This window comes from Pseudophryne corroboree, chromosome 6, assembly GCF_028390025.1.
Source record: "Pseudophryne corroboree isolate aPseCor3 chromosome 6, aPseCor3.hap2, whole genome shotgun sequence".
In the NCBI taxonomy this organism is placed as follows: domain Eukaryota; kingdom Metazoa; phylum Chordata; class Amphibia; order Anura; family Myobatrachidae; genus Pseudophryne; species Pseudophryne corroboree.
The window spans coordinates 27,984,611-28,003,402 of record NC_086449.1 but is presented as its reverse complement, the minus strand read 5'-3'; the positions used below and the strand labels follow the sequence as shown (position 1 = coordinate 28,003,402).

Sequence of the window (18,792 nt, the reverse complement as noted above, 5' to 3'; positions counted from 1 at the left end):
CTCAGTTAGGATACTGTGTCCGGACGAGCGTACACAATAAGGAAGGATTTTGAATCCCGGTTAAGACTCATACCAGCCACACCAATCACACTGTACAACTTGTGATCTGAACCCAGTTAACAGCATGATAACAAAGGAGCCTCTGAAAAGATGGCTTCCAACAATAATAACCCGATTGTTATAACAATAACTATGTACAAGTATTGCAGATATTCCGCACTTGGGATGGGCGCCCAGCATCCACTACGGACTACGAGAAATAGAATTATCGGTAAGTAAATTCTTATTTTCTCTGACGTCCTAAGTGGATGCTGGGACTCCGTAAGGACCATGGGGATTATACCAAAGCTCCCAAACGGGCGGGAGAGTGCGGATGACTCTGCAGCACCGAATGAGAGAACTCCAGGTCTTCCTCAGCCAGGGTATCAAATTTGTAGAATTTAGCAAACGTGTTTGCCCCTGACCAAGTAGCTGCTCTGCAAAGTTGCAACGCCGAGACCCCTCGGGCAGCCGCCCAAGATGAACCCACCTTCCTTGTGGAGTGGGCCTTTACAGATTTTGGCTGTGACAGGCCTGCCACAGAATGTGCAAGCTGAATTGTACTACAAATCCAACGAGCAATCGTCTGCTTAGACGCAGGAGCACCCAACTTGTTGGGTGCATACAGTATAAACAGCGCGTCCGACTCCAGCCGTCCTTGAAATATATATTTTTAGGGCTCTGACAACATCTAGCAACTTGAAGTCCTCCAAGTCCCTAGTAGCCGCAGGCACCACAATAGGTTGGTTCAGGTGAAACGCTGAGACCTTAGGGAGAAACTGAGGACGAGTCCGCAGTTCTGCCCTGTCCGAATGGAAAATCAGATATGGGCTTTTGTAAGATAAAGCCGCCAACTCTGACACTCGCCTGGCCGAAGCCAGGGCCAGCAGCATGGTCACTTTCCATGTGAGATATTTCACATCCACAGATTTGAGCGGTTCAAACCAATGTGATTTGAGAAATTCCAGAACTACATTGAGATCCCACGGTGCCACTGGAGGCACAAACGGGGGCTGTATATGTAGTACTCCTTTGACAAACGTCTGGACTTCAGGAACTGAAGCCAATTCTTTCTGGAAGAAAATCGACAGGGCCGAAATTTGAACCTTAATGGACCCCAATTTGAGGCCCATAGACACTCCTGTTTGCAGGAAATGCAGGAATCGACCCAGTTGAAATTCCTCCGTCGGGGCCCTTCTGGCTTCACACCACGCAACATATTTTCGCCAAATGCGGTGATAATGCTTTGCGGTCACCTCCTTCCTGGCTTTGATCAGGGTAGGGATGACTTCCTCCGGAATGCCTTTTTCCTTCAGGATCCGGCGTTCAACCGCCATGCAGTCAAACGCAGCCGCGGTAAGTCTTGGAACAGACAGGGTCCTTGCTGTAGCAGGTCCCTTCTTAGCGGCAGAGGCCATCGGTCCTCTGTGAGCATCTCTTGAAGTTCCGGGTACCAAGTCCTCCTTGGCCAATCCGGAGCCACGAGTATAGTTCGTACTCCTCTCCGTCTTATAATTCTCAGTACCTTGGGTATGAGAGGTAGAGGAGGGAAAACATACACTGACTGGAACACCCAAGGTGTTACCAGAGCGTCCACAGCTATTGCCTGAGGGTCCCTTGACCTGGCGCAATACCTGTCTAGTTTTTTGTTGAGGCGGGACGCCATCATGTCCACCTTTGGTTTTTCCCAACGGTTCACAATCATGTGGAAGACTTCTGGATGAAGTCCCCACTCTCCCGGGTGGAGGTCGTGTCTGCTGAGGAAGTCTGCTTCCCAGTTGTCCACTCCCGGAATGAACACTGCCGACAATGCTATCACATGATTTTCCGCCCAGCGAAGAATCCTTGCAGCTTCTGCCATTGCCCTCCTGCTTCTTGTGCCGCCCTGTCTGTTTACGTGGGCGACTGCCGTGATGTTGTCCGACTGGATCAACACCGGCTGACCTTGAAGCAGAGGTCTTGCTAGGCTTAGAGCATTGTAAATTGCCCTTAGCTCCAGTATATTTATGTGAAGTGAAGCCTCCAGGCTTGACCACACATCCTGGAAGTTTCTTCCCTGTGTGACTGCTCCCCAGCCTCTCAGGCTGGCATCCGTGGTCACCAGGACGCAGTCCTGAATGCCGAATCTGCGGCCCTCTAGAAGATGAGCCCCCTGCAACCACCACAGAAGAGACACCCTTGTCCTTGGAGACAGGGTTATCCGCTGATGCATCTGAAGATGCGATCCGGACCATTTGTCCAGCAGATCCCACTGAAAAGTTCTTGCGTGGAATCTGCCGAATGGAATCGCTTCGTAAGAAGCCACCATTTTTCCCAGGACCCTTGTGCATTGATGCACTGACACTTTTCCTGGTTTTAGGAGGTTCCTGACTAGCTCGGATAACTCCCTGGCTTTCTCCTCCGGGAGAAACACCTTTTTCTGAACTGTGTCCAGAATCATCCCTAGGAACAGCAGGCGTGTCGTCGGGATCAGCTGCGATTTTGGAATATTTAGAATCCACCCGTGCTGTTGTAGTACCACTTGAGATAGTGCTACTCCGACCTCTAACTGTTCTTTGGACCTTGCCCTTATCAGGAGATCGTCCAAGTAAGGGATAATTAATACGCCTTTTCTTTGAAGAAGAATCATCATTTCGGCCATTACCTTGGTAAAGACCCGGGGTGCCGTGGACAATCCAAACGGCAGCGTCTGAAACTGATAGTGACAGTTCTGTACCACGAACCTGAGGTACCCTTGGTGAGAAGGGCAAATTGGGACATGGAGGTAAGCATCCTTGATGTCCAGGGACACCATAAAGTCCCCTTCTTCCAGGTTCGCTATCACTGCTCTGAGTGACTCCATCTTGAATTTGAACCTTTGTATGTAAGTGTTCAAGGATTTCAAATTTAGAATAGGTCTCACCAAGCCGTCCAGCTTCTGTACCACAAACAGTGTGGAATAATACCCCTTCCCTTGTTGTAGGAGGGGTACTTTGATTATCACCTGCTGGGAATACAGCTTGTGAATGGCTTCCAATACCGCCGCCCTGTCGGAGGGAGACGTCGGTAAAGCAGACTTCAGGAACCGGCGAGGGGGAGGCGTCTCGAATTCCAATCTGTACCCCTGAGATCCTACCTGCAGGATCCAGGGGTCCGCTTGCGAGTGAGCCCACTGCGCGCTGAAACTCTTGAGACGACCCCCCACCGTACCTGAGTCCGCTTGTAAGGCCCCAGCGTCATGCTGAGGACTTGGCAGAAGCGGGGGAGGGCTTCTGTTCCTGGGAAGAGGCTGACTGCTGCAGTCTTTTTCCCTTTCCTCTGCCCCGGGGCAGATATGACTGGCCTTTTGCTCACTTGCCTTTATGGGAACGAAAGGACTGAGGCTGAAAAGACGTTGTCTTTTTCTGCTGAGAGGTGACCTGGGGAAAAAAGGTGGATTTCCCGGCTGTTGCCGTGGCCACCAGGTCCGAGAGACCGACCCCAAATAACTCCTCCCCTTTATACGGCAATTCCATATGCCGTTTGGAATCCGCATCACCTGACCACTGTCGTGTCCATAAACATCTTTTGGCAGAAATGGACATCGCACTTACTCTTGATGCCAGAGTGCAAATATCCCTCTGTGCATCACGCATATAAAGAAAAGCATCCTTTAAATGCTCTATAGTCAATAATATATTGTCCCTGTCCAGGGTATCAATATTTTCAGTCAGGGACTCCGACCAAGCCACCCCAGCACTGCACATCCAGGCTGAGGCGATTGCTGGTCGCAGTATAACACCCGTATGTGTGTATATACTTTTTAGGATATTTTCCAGCTTCCTATCAGCTGGCTCCTTGAGGGCGGCCGTATCCGGAGACGGTAACGCCACTTGTTTTGATAAGTGTGTGAGCGCCTTATCCACCCTAGGGGGTGTTTCCCAGCGCGCCTCATCACACACTTCATTTAATTCATCTGATTCAGGAAAAACTACGGGTAGTTTTTTCACACCCCACATAATACCCCTTTTTGTGGTACTTGTAGTATCAGAAATATGCAAAACCTCCTTCATTGCCGTGATCATGTAACGTGTGGCCCTACTGGAAAATACGCATGTTTCTTCACCGTCGACACTGGAGTCAGTGTCTGTGTCGACCGACTGAGGTAATGGGCGCTTTAGAGCCCCTGACGGTGTTTGAGACGCCTGGACAGGTACTAACTGATTTGCCGGCTGTCTCATGTCGTCAAGTCTTTTGTAAAGTGCTGACGCTATCACGTAATTCCTTAAATAAGACCATCCAGTCAGGTGTCGACTCCCTAGATGACATCCCTATTATAGGCAATTGCTCCGCCTCCACACCATTATCCTCATACATGTCGACACACACGTACCGACACACAGCACACACACAGGGAATGCTCTGATAGAGGACAGGACCCCACTAGCCCTTTGGGGAGACAGAGGGAGAGTTTGCCAGCACACACCAGAGCGCTATAATATGTATAGGGACAACCTTACAATAAGTGTCTATCCCTTATAGCTGCTTATATATTTTTATCTAGCCAAATTAGTGCCCCCCCCTCTCTTTTTTACCTTTTCTGTAGTGCAGGGGAGAGTCTGGGAGCCTTCCTACCAGCGGAGCTGTGTGGAAAAATGGCGCTTGTGTGCTGAGGAGATAGGCTCCGCCCCCTTCTCGGCGGCCTTTTCTCCCGCTTTTTTTAGGAAAACTGGCAGGGGTTAAATACATCCATATAGCCCAGGAGCTATATGTGATGTATTTTTAGCCATATTTAGTGTTTTCATTGCTGCTCAGGGCGCCCCCCCAGCGCCCTGCACCCTCAGTGACCGCAGTGTGCTGAGAGCAATGGCGCACAGCTGCAGTGCTGTGCGCCACCTTGTATGAAGACAGGACGTCTTCTGCCGCCGATTTCTGGACCTCTTCTGTCTTCAGCATCTGTAAGGGGGCCGGCGGCGCGGCTCCGGGACCCATCCTTGGCTGGGCCTGTGATTGTCCCTCTGGAGCTAATGTCCAGTAGCCTAAGAAGCCCAATCCACTCTGCACGCAGGTGAGTTCGCTTCTTCTCCCCTTAGTCCCACGATGCAGTGAGCCTGTTGCCAGCAGGACTCACTGAAAATAAAAAACCTAAAATAAACTTTTACTCTAAGCAGCTCAGGAGAGCCACCTAGATTGCACCCTTCTCGGCCGGGCACAAAAATCTAACTGAGGCTTGGAGGAGGGTCATAGGGGGAGGAGCCAGTGCACAACACCTAGTCCTAAAGCTTTTACTTTTGTGCCGTCTCCTGCGGAGCCGCTATTCCCCATGGTCCTTACGGAGTCCCAGCATCCACTTAGGACGTCAGAGAAAGTGTGTTATACCAGCCATGCCCGCTTTTGAAAAATTATCTACATCCGAAATGCGTTAAGCGGAGGCTGGGGACTGCATCTACCAGGCACTGTGACTCTCTCCACCATTAGTATCTCCCTGCGTGTAAGACTGACATCTGGAATCTCTCTTGCCTTGCTGTTTGACCAACTCAGCAAACAGAAGGCATCAATACGAAATCCTGCCGGACGGGATCCCGGCGGTCGGAATACCGACACCGGGATCCCAACTGGCACAATCTCGCTGCGCTTGCCATGCTGCGGGCACAGTGCCTCGCTACGCTCGACACACTTATTTATTCTCCCTCTATAGGTGTCGTGGACACCCACAGAGGGAGAATATGTCTGGATTGTGCCGGTTAGGGTCCCAGTGTCGGTATTTCGACCGTCTGGATTCAGTCCGGCGGGATCTTGACCGCATCCCATACAGAAGGAGGAACCTGTGTCACTAATGGATTGTGCAGCCCTGATGTTTTATGTGCTTGTTTGTATTTTAACCTTGTGAGTGCATGTGTTTTATATTAAAAATTGATCCGATACAAGGATCTCTGCGCTACTGGTTGTTTCTATCTGTGTCTTAATTCTGCATCCTGAGGTACTTGGAGCAGATAGAGACGTATCTTGTAGGTGATCAAAAGGCATAAGAAACATTGTCTACTGCAAGATAGATCTATTTGAATTGATATCTACATGGTAATCCCTAAAGAGTGCCTGAAGTGAAGAAAAAAAAACCTTTTTGAAACACTGATTACAAGGAAGAAAGGTGAAAACTTCCTCTTGTTCTTTACTGGCTGAACTTTGGGACCAGTAGCACTCTGTATCATCCTAAAAATTGTTTTGTTATGCTAAAGGGGTGTTATTAGCCTGGTACACAATGTACTGTACTCTCCATGAGACCTGGTTAATAACAGGATGTGGAAAGCAAGGATGTACTGTAACCCACAGCAACAACAAAAATCAGCTATAAGCGGTCTACAAAGGTTATGATTGGTTACTATGTGATACAGGTAACACATATGCAAAACAGAGGTAAGGCAGCAATAAAAAGGCATGAGAGAAAGAAAAAATTAGGCGACCAGGGTAGACCTGTAGGGTGATATAGGGCAGCGTGCAGGGTTGCTGCAGAAACATCTAGAATAGCTCGGTCAATCTGAAACAGAATCCCAGGACTGAGAGCCGTTGATGGAACTCACTACTGGATATACAACTCTTTCCTCTACTAGTCCCAGCAGCTGCATGAGCAGAATAGCCGTATATTTACAGAGTTCAGTAATGGCAGCACCATCTGCAGCTCTAGTACCGAACAGAGAGAACATCCCAAGGGGTAAGTGTCCCCAAGTCCACTTGTCCGATCTCTCCTGTCTTAATCAGGACTGATTTATATAAAACACATTGCTCATTCTGAAATTAATAATGATCTCCCTTGAATGCATATTGTAGTGATTCAAGTTACCGTCCTTATGAAACACATGCTGCATTCAGGCCCTCAGAGTGAGAGATTAAAAAGGTACTGTTTTACTAGTAACACTACATGCATTTAGATCATTTTAAAGGTTTCTCTCCTGTGTGACTCCTCTGATGTATAACAAGTTGTTGCTTGGAGTTAAAACATTTGCTACATTCACAGCATTTAAATGGTTTCTCTCCTGTGTGACTCCTCTGATGACTGAGAAGATTAGGCTTCCGGGAAAAACATTTGCTACATTCAGAGCATTTAAATGGTTTCTCTCCTGTGTGACTCCTCTGATGACTGAGAAGATTAGGCTTCTGGGAAAAACATTTGCTACATTCAGAGCATTTAAATGGTTTCTCTCCTGTGTGACTCCTCTGATGTATAACAAGTTCTTGCTGGTAGGTAAAACATTTGCTACATTCACAGCATTTAAATGGTTTCTCTCCTGTGTGACTCCTCTGATGACTGAGAAGATTAGGCTTCCGGGAAAAACATTTGCTACATTCAGAGCATTTAAATGGTTTCTCTCCTGTGTGACTCCTCTGATGACTGAGAAGATTAGGCTTCTGGGAAAAACATTTGCTACATTCAGAGCATTTAAATGGTTTCTCTCCTGTGTGACTCCTCTGATGACTGAGAAGATGAGGCTTCTGGGAAAAACATTTGCTACATTCAGAGCATTTAAATGGTTTCTCTCCTGTGTGACTCCTCTGATGACTGAGAAGATGAGGCTTCTGGGAAAAACATTTGCTACATTCAGAGCATTTAAATGGTTTCTCTCCTCTGTGACTCCTCTGATGAATAAGAAGATTAGGCTTCCCGGAAAAACATTTGCTACATACAGAGCATTTAAATGGTTTCTCTCCTGTGTGACTCCTCTGATGTATAACAAGTTCTTGCTGGTAGGTAAAACATTTGCTACATTCAAAGCATTTAAATGGTTTCTCTCCTGTGTGACTCCTCTGATGTATAACAAGTTGTTGCTTGGAGGTAAAACATTTGCTACATTCAGAGCATTTAAATGGTTTCTCTCCTGTGTGACTCCTCTGATGTATAACAAGTTGTCCCTTGGAGGTAAAACATTTGCTACATTCAGAGCATTTAAATGGTTTCTCTCCTGTGTGACTCCTCTGATGTATAACAAGTTCTTTCTTGGAGGTAAAACATTTGCTACATTCAGAGCATTTAAATGGTTTCAGTCCTGTGTGACTCATCTGATGTATAACAAGTTGTTGCTTGGAGGTAAAACATTTGCTACATTCAGAACATTTAAATGGTTTCTCTCCTGTGCGACTCCTCTGATGAGTGAGAAGATGTGACTTACGGGAAAAACACTTGCTACATTCAGAGCATTTAAATGGTTTCTCTCCTGTGTAACTCCTCTGATGCATAATAAGTTGTTGCTTGGAGGTAAAACATTTGCTACATTCAGAACATTTAAACGGTTTCTCTCCTGTGTGACTCCTCTGATGACGGAGAAGAGGCGACTTACTGGAAAAACACTTGCTACATTCAGAGCATTTAAATGGTTTCTCTCCTGTGTGACTCCTCTGGTGTACGAGAAGATGTGACTTACATGTAAAGCTTTTGTCACACTCGGAGCACAGATATCTCTCTCCTGTGAGACTCATCATATAGGAGATGAGAAACAAATTAGGTTTTGAATGTTTCTTCTATCCAGAAAGTGAGAAGATTCTGTGACTCTCCCAGAGGTGGAAGGAGAAATGGTGTCTCTAGTTGGCTTGATCAGAGAACAAGGTCCCTTTCCCCAACGTCTTCTAATATTCTTAGAGAGAATCCTGCTCCTTATGAGTCCTGTAAGAAAGTTAATAGAGCAGAAAGGTTACCAGGTAATTCTACTTTTATAGCAGAAGTGTTATATTGTATTAGGAAGATAATGTATATTTATTTACAATAACAATAATCAATCACTGACCATTGTGTTATCTTTGTGTATGTTGCCAAATTGCTGGGACTATTTGCAGTGAGATGTGCAGCACAGAGACCTCTACCCTCCTGCAGCAGGTACCAATACTTATATATATGGTCTATTAATGTTCTATGATAATTGTATAACCCCCATCCTCTGACCATAGAATGTGCAGATCACACATTACTCATCCCCCTGCACTGACCATAGATAGGTAACGCATGCTATGGATACGGTCACAATTACTGTCACCAGTAAGACGCCATTCTCTCTGCACGCACCACGGGAATGGCGACAATGTGATAATCTCACAGTCACTCCGCTCAGTGTGATGTGTGCAGAGGAATCCGGGGTCACTGTTACACATTGCTATTTATGAGATGGGGGAGGGTTTGGTGCTAGGAATTAGGAGATAGCTATTAAAGAAAAAATAAGATTTAAAACCTACCGGTAAATCTTTTTCTCGTAGTCCGGAGGATGCTGGGGACTCCGTAAGGACCATGGGGATAGACGGGATCCACAGGAGACATGGGCACTTTAAGAAAGACTTTAGATCTGGGTGTGCACTGGCTCCTCCCTCTATGCCCCTACTCCAGACCTCAGTTGTAGGAACTGTGCCCAGGGAGACTGACATTTCGAGGAAAGGAATTACTTTACTAGTGGTGAGATATTTACCAACTCACACTCTCAACCATGCCGCACACATGGCATTTAACATAACACATGCCAACAGGCATGAACTAATTGCAGAACATGCTGAAACCAAGATAATACAACTTGTGTAACTGTAATAACTAAACTGCAGGCAAAGTACGCACTGGGACAGGCGCCCAGCATCCTCTACGGCAGGGCTGGCCAAACCGGTCCTCGAGATCTACCAACAGTTCAGGTTTTCCAGGCCTCCTTGAGATCTGTAGAATTGTCAGTTAGGAATGAATGCAGCACATCTTAATTAGTAATGACTACACCTGTGCACCAGCTAGGTGGTCTGGAAAATGTGTACTGTTGGTAGATCTCGAGGACTGGTTTGGCCAGCCCTGCTCTACGGACTAGGAGAAAAGGATTTACCGGTAGGTTATCAAAATCCTATTTTCTCATACGTCCTAGAGGATGGTGGGGACAACATCAAGACCATGGGGTCTATACCAAAGCTCCAGTACGGGCGGGAGAGTGCGGATGACCCTGCAGCACCGATTGACCAAACTTTAGGTCCTTACCGTTCAAGGTGTCAAACTTGTAGAATTTTGCAAATGTGTTTGACCCCGACCAAGTAGCTGCTCGGCAAAGTTGTAATGTCGAGACCACCCGGGCAGCCGCCCAGGAGGAGCCCCCTTCCTAGTAGAATGGGCCTTCACCGACATCGGTATCGGCAATCCAGCCGTAGAATGAGCCTGCTGAATTGTACCTCTGATCCAGCGCGCAACAGTCTGCTTGGAAGCAGGACACCCAATCCTGTTGGGAGCATACAGGACAAACAAAACCTGTTTTCCATATGCGAGCTGTTCTAGCGACATAAATCTTCAAAGCTCTAACCACATCTAGAGACTTTGACTCAGCGAACGTGTCAGTAGCAACTGGCACCACAATAAGTTGGTTTATGTGGAAAGAGGAAACCACCTTTGGAAGAAAATGTTGACGAGTTCTCAACTCTGCCCTATCTTCATGGAAGATCAGGTAAGGGCTCTAGTGGGACAAGGCCCCCAATTCAGACACCCGCTTTGCAGATGCCAACGCCAAAAGCATCACCACTTTCCAAGTGAGAAACTTCAACTCTATTTCTTGTAGAGGCTCAAACCAACCTGATTGAAGGAACTGCAACACCACATTAAGGTCCCATGGTGCCACTGGAGGCACAAATGGAGGCTGGATGTGCAGAACCCCTTTCACGAACACCAGAACTTCTGGAAAGGAGGCCAATTGTTTTTGAAAGAAAACTTATAAGGCCAAAATATGGACCTTGATTGACCCCAATCTAAGGCCCGCATCCACACCAGCCTGCAGAAAATCTCCCAACGCAAACTCTTCTGTAGGAGCCTTCTTGGATTCCCACCAAGACACATATTTTCTCCAAATACGGTGGTAATGTTTAGACGTTACTCCTTTCCTGGCCTGAATAAGAGTGGGGATGACTTCCTTGGGAATACCCTTTCGGGATAGGATCCGACGCTCAACAGCCATGCCGTCAAACGTAGCCGCGGTAAGTCTTGATACACACACGGCCCCTGCTGTAGTAGGTCCTCTCGAGGAGGAAGAGGCTGAGGATCTTCTATGAGCAACTCCTGAAGATCTGGATACCAAGCCCTCCTTGGCCAGTCTGGGGCAATGAAGATTGCTCAAACTCTTGTTATTATTATTTTGAGAACTTTTGGAATCAGTGGAAGTGGAGGGAAAACATATACCGACCAAAACACCTACTGGGTCATCAGTGTATCCACTGCCATTGCTTGAGGGTCTCTCGACCTGGAACAATATCTCTGAAGCTTCTTGTTTAGACGAGATGCCATCATGTCTACTTGAGGAACTCCCCAAAGACTCATCACCTCTGCGAAGACTTCTTGGTGGAGGCCCCACTCTCCTGGATGGAGATCGTGTCTGCTGAGGAAGTCTTCTTCCCAGTTGTCCACTCCCGGAACGAAAATTGCTGACAGAGCTCTAACATGTCTTTCTGCCCAGAGGAGAATCCTTGTCACCTCTGCCATTGCCGCTCTGCTTTTCGTTCCGCTTTGCCTGTTTACGTACACGACTGCTGTTACATTGTCCGACTGGATCTGCACGGGATCTTGAAAAAGATGTACCGCTTGTAGAAGGCCGTTGTAAATGGCTCTCAATTCCAGAACGTTTATGTGAAGGCAGGCTTCCTGACTTGACCATTTTCTTTGGAAGCTTACCCCCTGTGCGACAGCTCTCCAGCCTCGGAGACTTGCATCCGTGGTTATTAGGACCCAGTCGTGAATCCCAAACCTGCGTCCCTCTAGTAGGTGAGAACTGTGTAGACACCACAGGAGCGAAATCCTGGCTTTGAGGGACAGGATTATTTTCCGGTGTACGTGTAGGTGGCATCCGGACCACTTGTCCAACAGGTCCCACTGGAATACTCTGGCATGAAATCGGCCAAACTTTAGGGCCTCGTAGGCCGCTACCATTTTCCCTAACAACCGAATGCATTGATGGATCAACACGCTTGTTGGTTTCAATATTTGTTTGACCATTTTATGGATTTCCAGAGCCTTTTCTACTGGAAGAAATACTCTCCGTACATCTGTGTCCAGAATCATCCCTAAAAAGGACAATCTTGTCGTCGGTTCCAACTGCGACTTTGGAAAATTCATGATCCAACCGTGTTGTTGGAGTATTGACAGGGAGAGTGCGATGTTCTGCACCAACTGTACCCCTGAATCTCGCTTTTATCAGGAGATCGTCCAGATAAAGAATTATGGGGCAGATATATTAACCTGGAGAAGGCATAAAGAAGTGATAAACCAGTGATATGTGCAAGGTGATAAAGGCAGCAGCCAATCAGATCCTAACTGTTAATTTACATATTGGAGCTGATTGGCTGGTGCTCTTATCACCTTACACATATCACTGGTTTATCACTTCCTTATGCCTTCTCCAGGTTAATACATCTGCCCCTATAATGACTCCTTTTTAACGAAGGAGGACCATCATCTCCGCCATCACCTTGGTGAATACCCTCGGTGCCGTGGAGAGTCCGAACGGCAACGTCTGAAACTGGTAATGGCAATCCTGTACTGCAAATCTCAGATAAGCTTAGTGAGGAGGATAAATGGGAACATGCAAGTAAGCATCTTTTATGTCTACTGACACCATGAAGTCCCCCTCTTCCAGACTGGAAATCATTACCCTCAGAGATTCCATCTTGAACTTGAACCTTTTCAGGTAGAGATGCAGATTTTCAGGTTTAAAATCGGTCTGACCGAGCTGTCCGGCTTCGGAACTACGAAGAGGCTTGAATAAAAAAAACCTTCTCCTTACTGTGCCAAGGGTACCAGGACAATGACCTGATCCTGACATAATTTTTGAATTGTCATTGTTACTGCCTCTCTTCCCGGAAGAGAAGCTGGCATGGTCGATTTGAAAAATCGGCAAGCGTGGACGTCTTGAAACTCTAGTTTGTACCCATGGGACACTAAGTGTAAGACCCGTTGGTCCAGGCCAGATTGAATCCAGATTTGGCTGAAAAGTTTCAGACGTGCTCCAACCCAAGCGGACTCCCGCAAGGGAGCCCCAGCGTTATGCTGCAGATTTGGCAGAAACAGGGGTGGACTTCTGCTCCTGCGATCCGGGAGACGCTGCGGATTTCTTTCCTTTTCCCCTTCCCCTACGTGCAAAAAAAGGGGAGACATTTGGCATTTTTGTATTTGTTGGGCCGAAAGGACAGAGAGTGATGTGTTTTTTTTGCCATTTAGTACCATGGGGTATAGTCGGGTCCCTTGGGAGCCATGGGCACTTAAGAGTTTAGTAGTGCGGGTTGGCTCCTCCCTCTATGCCCCAACCAGACCCAGTCTAGAAACTGTGCTCTGGGAGACGGACATACTTTGAGAAAAGGAAATTACACAGATAGTGGTGAGATTCCCACCAGCTCACACATAAACAATAGGAAAGCCAAGCTAACCAACTTGAAACAATTCAGCAACAGCTGAACAACAGAACTTAACCAAGTAAAAATGCAGTACTGAACCAAGTAACAATGCAGTACTGAACCAAGTAACAACGCAGTACTGAACCAAGTAACAACGCAGTACTGAACCAAGTAACAATGCAGGAAACCGAAGCGCTGGCCGGGCGACCAGCATCCTCTACGGACTACGAGAAAAAGGATTTACCAGTAGGTAATTAAAATTAGGATTTTAATACCTACCGGTAAATCCTTTTCTCTTAGTCCGTAGAGGATGCTGGGGACTCCAAAAGGACCATGGGGTATAGACGGGTTCAGCAGGAGACATGGGCACACTATAAGACTTTGAATGGGTGTGAACTGGTTCCTCCCTCTATGCCCCTCCTCCAGACCTCAGTTAGAGAAACTGTGCCCGGAAGAGCGGACAGTACAAGGAAAGGATTTTGGAATTCAGGGCAAGACTCATCCAGCCACACCAATCATACCGTATCACTTGTGATAACTGGGTAAGTTTAACAGTATGAACAACAATAGAGCATCAGATCAACCCTGATGCAACTATAACATAACCCTTATGTAAGCAATAACAATATACAAGTATTGCAGAAGAATTCCACACTTGGGACGGGCGCCCAGCGTCCACTACGGACTACGAGAAATAGAATTACCGGTGAGTAAATTCTTATTTTCTCTAACGTCCTAGTGGATGCTGGGGACTCCGTAAGGACCATGGGGATTATACCAAAGCTCCCAAACGGGCGGGAGAGTGCAGATGACTCTGCAGCACCGAATGAGCAAACTCAAGGTCCTCCTCAGCCAGGGTATCAAACTTGTAGAACTTTGCAAAAGTGTTTGACCCTCACCAAGTAGCTGCCCGGCAAAGCTGTAATGCCGAGACCCCTCGGGCAGCCGCCCAAGAAGAGCCCACTTTCCTTGTGGATCCTTTACTGATCTTGGATGCGGCAATCCTGCCGCAGAATGAGCCTGCTGAATCGTGTTACAGATCCAGCGAGCAATAGTTTGCTTTGAAGCAGGAGCACCCAGCTTGTTGGGTGCGTACAAGATAAACAGCGAGTCAGTCTTCCTGACTCTAGCCGTCCTAGTGACATACATCTTCAAAGCTCGGACTACGTCCAGCAACTTGGAATCCTCCAAGTCACGAGTAGCCGCAGGCACCACAATAGGTTGGTTCAGATGAAAAGATGACACTACCTTAGGCAGAAACTGCGGACGAGTCCGCAATTCTGCCCTGTCCATATGGAAAATCAGATAGGGGCTTTTACATGATAAAGCCGCCAATTCTGACACCCGCCTAGCCGAAGCTAAGGCCAACAGCATAACCACTTTCCAAGTGAGATACTTCAGTTCCACTGTCTTAAGTGGTTAAAACCAGTGAGATTTTAGGAAATCCAATACCACGTTGAGATCCCAAGGTGCCACTGGAGGCACAAAAGGGGGCTAAATATGCAGCACTCCCTTGACGAACGTCTAAACCTCCGGTAAGGAAGCCAGTTCTTTTTGAAAGAAAATGGATAGGGCTGAAATTTGGACTTTTATGGATCCTAATTTTAGGCCCTTAGTCACACCTGACTGTAGAAAGTGAAGGAATCTACCCAGCTGGAATTCCTCTGTAGGGGCCTTTCTGGCCTCACACCAAGCCACATTTTCACCATATCCAGTGATAATGTTTTGCCGTCACGTCCTTCCTAGCCTTTATCAGCGTAGGAATTACCTCATCCAGAATGCCTTTCTCTGCTAAGATCCGGCGTTCAACCGCCATGCCGCCAAACGCAGCCGTGGTAAGTCTTGGAACAGACAAGGCCCCTGCTGCAACAGGTCTTGTCTTAGAGGCAGAGGCCATGGTTCCTCTGTCAGCATTTCTTGCAGTTTCGGGTACCAAGACCTTCTTGGCCAATCCGGAGCTATGAATATTGTTCTCACTCCTCTTCTTCTTACGATTCTCAATACCTTTGGTATGAGAGGAAGAGGAGGAAACACATAAACCGACTGGAACACCCACGGTGTTACTAGTGCATCCACTGCTATCGCCTGTGGTCCCTTGACCTGGCGCAATATCTTTTCAACTTTTTGTTGAGTCAGGATGCCATCATGTCCACCTGTGGCAGTTCCCAACGATCCGCAATCTGCGAGAAGACTTCTTGATGAAGTCCTCACTCTCCCGGGTGTAAGTCGTGTCTGCTGAGGAAGTCCGCTTCCCAGTTGTCCACCCCCGGAATGAACACTGCTGCCAGTGCTTGTACGTGATTCGCCGCCCAACGAAGAATCCTGGCTGCATCCGCCATCGCTACCCTGCTTCTTGTGCCGCCCTGGCGGTTTACATGGGCGACTGCCGTGATGTTGTCTGACTGGATCAGCACCGGCCGGTCCTGAAGCAGAGGTCCCGCTTGACTCAGGGCGTTGTATATGGCCCTTAGTTTCTGGATATTGATGTGCAGACAAGCCTCCTGACTTGACCACAGCCCCTGGAAGTTACTTCCTTGAGTGACTGCCCCCCAACCTCGGAGGCTTGCATCCGTGGTCACCAGGATCCAGTCCTGTATGCCGAACCTTCGGCCCTCGAGGAGGTGAGCACTCTGCAACCACCACAGAAGAGACAGCCTGGCTCTGGGGGACAGGGCGATCATCCGATGCATCAGAAGATGTGATCCGGACCACTTGTCCAGCAGATCCCATTGAAAAATCCTCGCATGGAATCTCCCGAAGGGGATGGCTTCGTACGAGGCCACCATTTTCCCCAGGACTCGCGTGCAGTGATGCACCGATACCTGCTTTTGTTTCAGGAGTCCTTTGACCAGAGACATGATCTCCTGCACCATCTCCTCCGGGAGAAACACCCTTTTCTGGTCCGTGTCCAAAATCATGCCCAGGAAGGGCAGACGCGTCGTAGGACTCAGCTGCGACTTTGGGATATTCAGAATCCAGCCGTGCTGACGCAACACTTCTTGAGAATGTGCTACGTTGAGCAGCAACTGCTCCCTGGATCTCGCTTTTATCAGGAGATCGTCCAAGTACGGGATAATTGTAACTCCTTGCTTCCGAAGGAGCACCATCATCTCCGCCATCACCTTGGTAAACAAAGAACAAAAACAAAATTGGGCGCTAATGTTTAAATCAAACGCTAGCCGCACGTTCCTGGGGCCTGGTTCGTAAGCCTCCAATTAATTAGAACAAAACAACTTGGAACTGCGCTTAGCATTTAATTATAGCTATTTTATTATTTATAAAATTAAATAAAAAATGATGATAAAAATAAAATTAAACAGATTATACAATTATACAATTACCGGCCGGATTTCTTGTATTATACAGTTAATACATAAAACATTTGGTGTGTATAAAATACATGATTATTGCGCACAGCGAGAATTCCTCTCCTGTAAATGTATATTCATGCACAACGAGGTATACTCCACTAATTAAAAGAAACCGCTTAAATGACAGTTATGACTTCGCAGGCGTCCCTGCACTGTAAATTGCCTCATATACTGTCCGTTTAGTTAAAGAAGAAAAATTGGTGAGTTATTACTTGGATAAATGAATCGTTCCAGGCTGTCCTGAAGATGCAGATAACAGCACAATATTTGGACGGATCTTATATACTCTGTCCTTCCTTTTAGCAGCGGAATATAACAACAGTCTCTGTGTAAAATATAAGGGAGTTCAGGTATCAGAATGTCCAAATATCAGCACAACGGTATTCTCTAAGCTGTTATATTGAGCTGATATTGTGATCCTCCCTTTAGCCCCAGGTGCCGCATCAGCCTCTATATTAAGATGTAATTTCGCTCAGATGCAGGAGAGCCCTCCTTATTCCCCCTTAGCACTGGGGTCCGGACAACCGGGTACTGAGACAGATGATATAATGGAGGCAGCAAGCGTTTCCTGGAATGATTGAATATGCCGGCCGGCTATAAACTCACTTGTTTTCACATACGCGTTTCTCCGCCTTCATGTGTCCTCGGCGGCTTCCTCAGTGTGTATGGTGGTAAACACTCTCGGTGCCGTAGATCGGCCAAACGGCAGCGTCTGGAACTGGTAATGACAGTCCTTTACCACAAACCTGAGGTACTCCTGATGAGGATAAATGGGGACATGCAAGTAAGCGTCCTTGATGTCCAGAGACACCATAAAATCCCCCTCTTCCAGGCTTGCAATGACCGCTCTGAGCGACTTCATTTTGAACTTGAATTTCCGCAGGTAAATGTTCAGGGACTTCAAATTCATAATGGGTCTGACCGAACCGTCTGGTTTCGGTACCACAAACATCGTGGAGTAGTAACCCTTTCCTTGTTGAAGGACGGGAACCTTTACAATCACCTGCTGGAGGTATAGCTTGTGAATTGCCGCCAGCACTACCTCCCTTTCCGTGGGGGAAGCTGGCAAGGCCGATTTTAGGAAACGGTGAGGAGGCGTCACCTCGAATTCCAGCATGTATCCCTGAGACACAATTTGTATAGCCCAAGGATCCACCTGTGAGCGAACCCACTGGTGGCTGAAATTTCGGAGACGCGCCCCCACCGCTCCTGGCTCCGCCTGCGGTGCCCCAGCGTCATGCGGTGGATTTAGTGGAAGCAGGGGAGGACTTCTGTTCCTGGGAACTGGCTGTGTGATGCAGCTTCTTTCCTCTACCCCTGGCAAGAAAGGAAGCACCCCTGACTCTCTTGCTTTTTGGTGGACGAAAGGACTGCATTTGATAATACGGTGCTCTTAGGTTGTGAGGAAACATACGGCAAGAACTTTGACTTCCCATCAGTAGCTGTGGTGACCAGGTCCGAGAGACCGTCCCCAAACAATTCCTCACCCTTATATGGCAAAACCTCCATATGTCTTTTAGAAACAGCATCTCCTGGCCATTGCCGAGTCCATAAGACCCTCCTAGCCGCAATGGACAATGTGTTTACCCTAGAACCCAGTAGGCAAATATCCCTCTGAGCGTCCCGCATATATAGGACGGTGTCCTTGATATGCCCCAGGGTTAATAAAACAAGAGTCCCTATCCAGGGTATCTAATTCTTCAGACAGTGTATCTGTCCATGCCGCCACTGCGCTACACATCCAGGCCGAAGCAATAGCTGGCCTCAGGAGGGTACCCGAACGCGTATAGACAGACTTCAGGATACCTTCCTGCTTCCTATCCGCAGGATCCTTTAAGGCGGCCGTATCCTGAGATGGCAGAGCCACCTTCTTAGACAAGCGCGTTAACGCCTTGTCTACCCTGGGAGACGACTCCCAGCGTAACCTGTCTTTTGGCGGGAAGGGATACGCCATTAGCAATCTCTTGGATATGACCACCTTCCTTTCAGAAGATTCCCAGGCCTTCTCACATAATTCATTTAATTCATGTGACGGGGGAAAAGTCACCTCTTG

At 47.5% G+C, this 18,792-nt stretch overlaps 1 protein-coding gene across 1 annotated transcript in view; it reads right to left on the bottom strand.

The window, feature by feature from the left end:
• Nucleotides 1-5,513: 5,513 nt before the first annotated feature.
• The window catches only part of LOC134935966 (zinc finger protein 84-like), a 47,733-nt gene continuing 34,454 nt past the window's right edge, over nt 5,514-18,792 (bottom strand). Inside the window, exon 2 of the mRNA XM_063930827.1 lies at nt 5,514-8,650. Within this exon, the coding sequence (XP_063786897.1) occupies nt 6,925-8,469 (1,545 nt within the window). The 5' untranslated portion in view covers nt 8,470-8,650 and the 3' untranslated portion in view covers nt 5,514-6,924. The remainder of the gene's footprint in view (nt 8,651-18,792) is intronic.